The 6,238-nt window shown below is 40.8% G+C and overlaps 1 protein-coding gene across 4 annotated transcripts in view; it reads left to right on the plus strand.

Annotated features, from left to right (window-relative positions):
- The window catches only part of LOC139552872 (rho guanine nucleotide exchange factor TIAM1-like), a 204,571-nt gene that overhangs the window by 137,585 nt on the left and 60,748 nt on the right, over window positions 1–6,238 (plus strand). For all 4 annotated transcript variants that reach the window (XM_071364985.1, XM_071364984.1, XM_071364987.1 and 1 more), the window contains 2 exons: window positions 7–88; window positions 5,977–6,063. In XM_071364985.1, the coding sequence (XP_071221086.1) occupies window positions 7–88; window positions 5,977–6,063 (169 nt within the window). The remainder of the gene's footprint in view (window positions 1–6; window positions 89–5,976; window positions 6,064–6,238) is intronic.

A 6,238-nucleotide genomic window follows, 5' to 3' on the forward strand; every position in this document is an offset into this window, starting at 1 on the left:
CTGCAGCTCTACAAAGAGATTGAGATATGTGCCAAAACCACCAAGATGATCCACTTCGACAAAGCTGAGTCCTGCACGTTGGCACACGGTAGGTGTTGCTCGGTCGATTGGTTTAGAAGTGCTGTGACTCTCATCTCCGTCGTTCATTGAAGTTGATTGAAGCTCATTTACAACAACAACAAAACCTTTCTGATGTAGCCAGTCATTTCAATGACTATTTCACTGGTAAAGTGGACAAACTGAGAAGTGAAACAGTGATCCATGATATTTGTGTATCGAAAATCTAATAATGAATTTGGTCAAGTTAGTGTTAGAGAGGGGAGAGAAACTGTTTCCCATCAATAATGATAAGACCACCAGGTATAGACAACCTAGATGGGAAACTAATGAGAATGGTAGCAGACTGTATTACCACCAGGTATAGACAACCTATATGGTAAACTATTGAGAATGGTAGCAGACTGTATTACCACCAGGTATAGACAACCTAGATGGTAACTAATGAGAACGGTAGCAGACTGTATTACCACCAGGTATAGACAACCTAGATGGGAAACTATTGAGAATGGTAGCAGACTGTATTACCACCAGGTATAGACAACCTAGATGGGAAACTATTGAGAATGGTAGCAGACTGTATTACCACCAGGTATAGACAACCTAGATGGTAACTAATGAGAACGGTAGCAGACTGTATTACCACCAGGTATAGACAACCTAGATGGTAACTAATGAGAATGGTAGCAGACTGTATTACCACCAGGTATAGACAACCTAGATGGTAACTAATGAGAATGGTAGCAGACTGTATTACCACCAGGTATAGACAACCTAGATGGTAAACTATTGAGAATGGTAGCAGACTGTATTACCACCAGGTATAGACAACCTAGATGGTAAACTATTGAGAATGGTAGCAGACTGTATTACCACCAGGTATAGACAACCTAGATGGTAACTAATGAGAACGGTAGCAGACTGTATTACCACCAGGTATAGACAACCTAGATGGTAACTAATGAGAACGGTAGCAGACTGTATTACCACCAGGTATAGACAACCTAGATGGTAACTAATGAGAATGGTAGCAGACTGTATTACCACCAGGTATAGACAACCTAGATGGTAACTAATGAGAATGGTAGCAGACTGTATTACCACCAGGTATAGACAACCTAGATGGTAAACTATTGAGAATGGTAGCAGACTGTATTACCACCAGGTATAGACAACCTAGATGGTAAACTATTGAGAATGGTAGCAGACTGTATTACCACCAGGTATAGACAACCTAGATGGTAAACTATTGAGAATGGTAGCAGACTGTATTACCACCAGGTATAGACAACCTAGATGGAAAACATTGAGAATGGTAGCAGACTGTATTACCACCAGGTATAGACAACCTAGATGGTAAACTATTGAGAATGGTAGCAGACTGTATTACCACCAGGTATAGACAACCTAGATGGTAAACTATTGAGAATGGTAGCAGACTGTATTACCACCAGGTATAGACAACCTAGATGGTAACTAATGAGAATGGTAGCAGACTGTATTACCACCAGGTAGAGACAACCTAGATGGTAAACTATTGAGAATGGTAGCAGACTGTATTACCACCAGGTATAGACAACCTAGATGGGAAACTATTGAGAATGGTAGCAGACTGTATTACCACCAGGTAGAGACAACCTAGATGGTAAACTATTGAGAATGGTAGCAGACTGTATTACCACCAGGTATAGACAACCTAGATGGGACACTATTGAGAATGGTAGCAGACTGTATTACCACCAGGTATAGACAACCTAGATGGTAACTAATGAGAATGGTAGCAGACTGTATTACCACCAGGTATAGACAACCTAGATGGTAAACTATTGAGAATGGTAGCAGACTGTATTACCACCAGGTATAGACAACCTAGATGGGAAACTATAGAGAATGGTAGCAGACTGTATTACCACCAGGTATAGACAACCTAGATGGGACACTATTGAGAATGGTAGCAGACTGTATTACCACCAGGTATAGACAACCTATATGGTAACTATTGAGAATGGTAGCAGACTGTATTACCACCAGGTATAGACAACCTAGATGGTAAACTAATGAGAATGGTAGCAGACTGTATTGCCACCAGGTATAGACAACCTAAATGGTAAACTAATGAGAATGGTAGCAGACTGTATTGCCACCAGGTATAGACAACCTAGATGGTAACTAATGAGAACGGTAGCAGACTGTATTACCACCAGGTATAGACAACCTAGATGGTAACTAATGAGAATGGTAGCAGACTGTATTACCACCAGGTATAGACAACCTAGATGGTAACTAATGAGAATGGTAGCAGACTGTATTACCACCAGGTATAGACAACCTAGATGGTAAACTATTGAGAATGGTAGCAGACTGTATTACCACCAGGTATAGACAACCTAGATGGTAAACTATTGAGAATGGTAGCAGACTGTATTACCACCAGGTATAGACAACCTAGATGGTAAACTATTGAGAATGGTAGCAGACTGTATTACCACCAGGTATAGACAACCTAGATGGAAAACATTGAGAATGGTAGCAGACTGTATTACCACCAGGTATAGACAACCTAGATGGTAAACTATTGAGAATGGTAGCAGACTGTATTACCACCAGGTATAGACAACCTAGATGGTAAACTATTGAGAATGGTAGCAGACTGTATTACCACCAGGTATAGACAACCTAGATGGTAACTAATGAGAATGGTAGCAGACTGTATTACCACCAGGTAGAGACAACCTAGATGGTAAACTATTGAGAATGGTAGCAGACTGTATTACCACCAGGTATAGACAACCTAGATGGGAAACTATTGAGAATGGTAGCAGACTGTATTACAACCAGGTAGAGACAACCTAGATGGTAAACTATTGAGAATGGTAGCAGACTGTATTACCACCAGGTATAGACAACCTAGATGGGACACTATTGAGAATGGTAGCAGACTGTATTACCACCAGGTATAGACAACCTAGATGGTAACTAATGAGAATGGTAGCAGACTGTATTACCACCAGGTATAGACAACCTAGATGGTAAACTATTGAGAATGGTAGCAGACTGTATTACCACCAGGTATAGACAACCTAGATGGGAAACTATAGAGAATGGTAGCAGACTGTATTACCACCAGGTATAGACAACCTAGATGGGACACTATTGAGAATGGTAGCAGACTGTATTACCACCAGGTATAGACAACCTAGATGGGACACTATTGAGAATGGTAGCAGACTGTATTACCACCAGGTATAGACAACCTAGATGGGACACTATTGAGAATGGTAGCAGACTGTATTACCACCAGGTATAGACAACCTAGATGGGACACTATTGAGAATGGTAGCAGACTCTATTACCACCAGGTATAGACAACCTAGATGGGACACTATTGAGAATGGTAGCAGACTGTATTACCACCAGGTATAGACAACCTAGATGGGACACTATTGAGAATGGTAGCAGACTGTATTGCCGCCCCTGTTTGCCATGTCTAACCACGGTCGTGGACGCCGCTAAAGTAATTTCACTACCTAAAAATAGCTCTAACAGCCGACCAATCAGTTTGCGGCCTGATCTTAGTAAACTGATGGAGAGAATTGTTTTTGAACAAATAAAGAGAACAACAACTCAACTTGTACCACACTGACTCAGATGACTGATGATTTGGCTAAAAAATAAATGGATAATGAGATGATAGTTGGAGCTGTTATTGTTAGATTGCAGTGCAGCCTTTGATGTTATTGATCATAAATGTGTTATTGAAGAAACTCACTTGCTATGGCTTTACATCACCTGTAATCACATGGTTGGAGAGTTAATTAGCCAATAGAACCCAGAGAATGTTCTTCAATGGAAGCTTCTCTAACATCAGATATGTACAGTGAGCTGTCCCTCAGAGCATCTTCAATGGAAGCTTCTCTAACATCAGATATGTACCGTGTGGGGTCCCTCAGGGCATCTTCAATGGAAGCTTCTCTAACATCAGATATGTACAGTGAGCTGTCCCTCAGGGCATCTTCAATGGAAGCTTCTCTAACATCAGATATGTACCGTGTGGGGTCCCTCAGGGCATCTTCAATGGAAGCTTCTCTAACATCAGATGTGTACAGTGTGGGGTCCCTCAGGGCAGTTCCATTGGGCCGTTACTCTTCTCTATTTCGACTAATGATTTACCACTGGTCTTACAAGAAGAAGCTAAAATGACTACGTCTTCTGATGATTGCACACTCTACACATCAGCACCTACAGCCAGTGAGCTCACTGAGACTCTTAGTAAGGTGTTACAGTCAGTGTCAGAATAGATAATTAACAATAAACTGGTATTAAATAGATCTAAAACCAAAAGCATTGGAGTTGTGTATCATGGGTGTAACCGTGGTCACCTTATATTGGCAAAGTTGTTGTGAAGACTGGGAGACGGGTATGTCTTTTATAAAAAGATGTTCTGTGTTTTTGACACAAAGATCAACTGTACTAGTTGTTCAGACTCTGATCTTGTCCCATCTTGATTACTGACTGGTAATACGGTCAAGATGCAGCAAAGAAAGACCTAGAAAAACTACAGCTGGCTCAGAACAGAGCAGCACACCTTGCCCTTAACTGCCCACACAGAACTGACATCAACAACATGCATGATAGTCTGTCCTGGTTGAGGGTTGACGAGAAAGGAGACTACTTTTCTTCTAATCTTTTTAAGAAACATTCGTGTGTTGAAAATGCTTAACCACTTGTATAATCTATTTGCATACAGTTCAAACAGACATACATACCCCAACAGACATGCCACTATGGGTTACTGTACCCAAACCAAAAACAGATTTAGTCATATGAATATGTACAGTAGCAGTCAGAACGTTGGACACGCCTGTTGGAAAATCATTCCAGGTGAAACTGGTTGAGAGAATGCCAAGAGTGTGCAAAGCTGTCATCAAGGCAAAGGGTGGCTACTTTAGAGAATCTAAAATATAACACTTTTTTGTTTACTACATGATTCCATATGTGTTATGGCATAGTTTTGATGTCTTCACTATTATTCTACAATGTAGAAAATAGTAAAAAATTAAGAAAAACCCTTGAATGAGTAGGTGTGTCCAAACTTTTGACTGGTTCTGTATATATGAATAGTGTGTAAATAGTATTTTTGTTGTCTCTAACTCTTATTTTTTATTTTAATGTAATGTCCTTGTCTATAACTGTTCTGTACTTTGTCATGTATTTTTACTTTTTATGTGGACCCCAGGAAGAGTAGCTCCTGCATGTGCAGTAGCTAATGGGTATCCTAATAAACTAAACTTGTCACGACCTCCGCCGAAGTCGGCTCCTCTCCTTGTTCGTTCGGCGGTCGACGTCACCGGCTTTCTAGCCATCGCCGCTCCATTTTTCATGTTTCCATTTGTTTTGTCTTGTTCCCTGCACACCTGGTTTTATTCCCCCAATCACACTACATGTATTTATTCCTCTGTTCCCCATCATGTCTTTTATGTGTAATTATTTTGTGTGATACGTGTTGTACCCACTAGGCTAAGCGTTTGTTATTTTCCGTGTGTTTTCACTAAGCTTATTTGTATTGCTATACATTTATGTTGTGTGACATTTGTGCGCGCTATACACTTTGCCTTGTTGGCTGGAGGAGGTTTTTGACGCAGCTGCGTCCATCTGTATATCTCTCCTGCACTTGACTTCATCTCAAGTACGCACTCGCCTGACAAAATTAAATCTATCTCTCTCCAGGTTTCTCAATAGCTAATGGGTATCCTAATAAACTTGATCTCTCTCCAGGTTTCTCAATAGCTAATGGGTATCCTAATAAACTTGATCTCTCTCCAGGTTTCTCAATAGCTAATGTGTATCCTAATAAACGTTATCTCTCTCCAGGTTTCTCAATAGCTAATGTGTATCCTAATAAACGTTATCTCTCTCCAGGTTTCTCAATAGCAGTAGTAGACGAGGAGGGGACTCAGAAGCTCCACATCACTGAAGTAAAGGCAGGAGGACTGGCTTCTGCTAAAGGTACAAACACACCTGAAAATCCAACCGACAACCCTCTGGTTGAAGGCTTGCTTCTCTAACCTTAGTAGTACCTGCCGACCCCTCTTAGATGTGCTGCAGATAGCATCGTTGTCCTGGAACCATATAAACCCTTTTATCTCGTACCCATATAAACCCCATTTCTCTTGGACCCATA

Source organism: Salvelinus alpinus, chromosome 24, assembly GCF_045679555.1.
Source record: "Salvelinus alpinus chromosome 24, SLU_Salpinus.1, whole genome shotgun sequence".
Taxonomy (NCBI): Eukaryota; Metazoa; Chordata; class Actinopteri; order Salmoniformes; family Salmonidae; genus Salvelinus; species Salvelinus alpinus.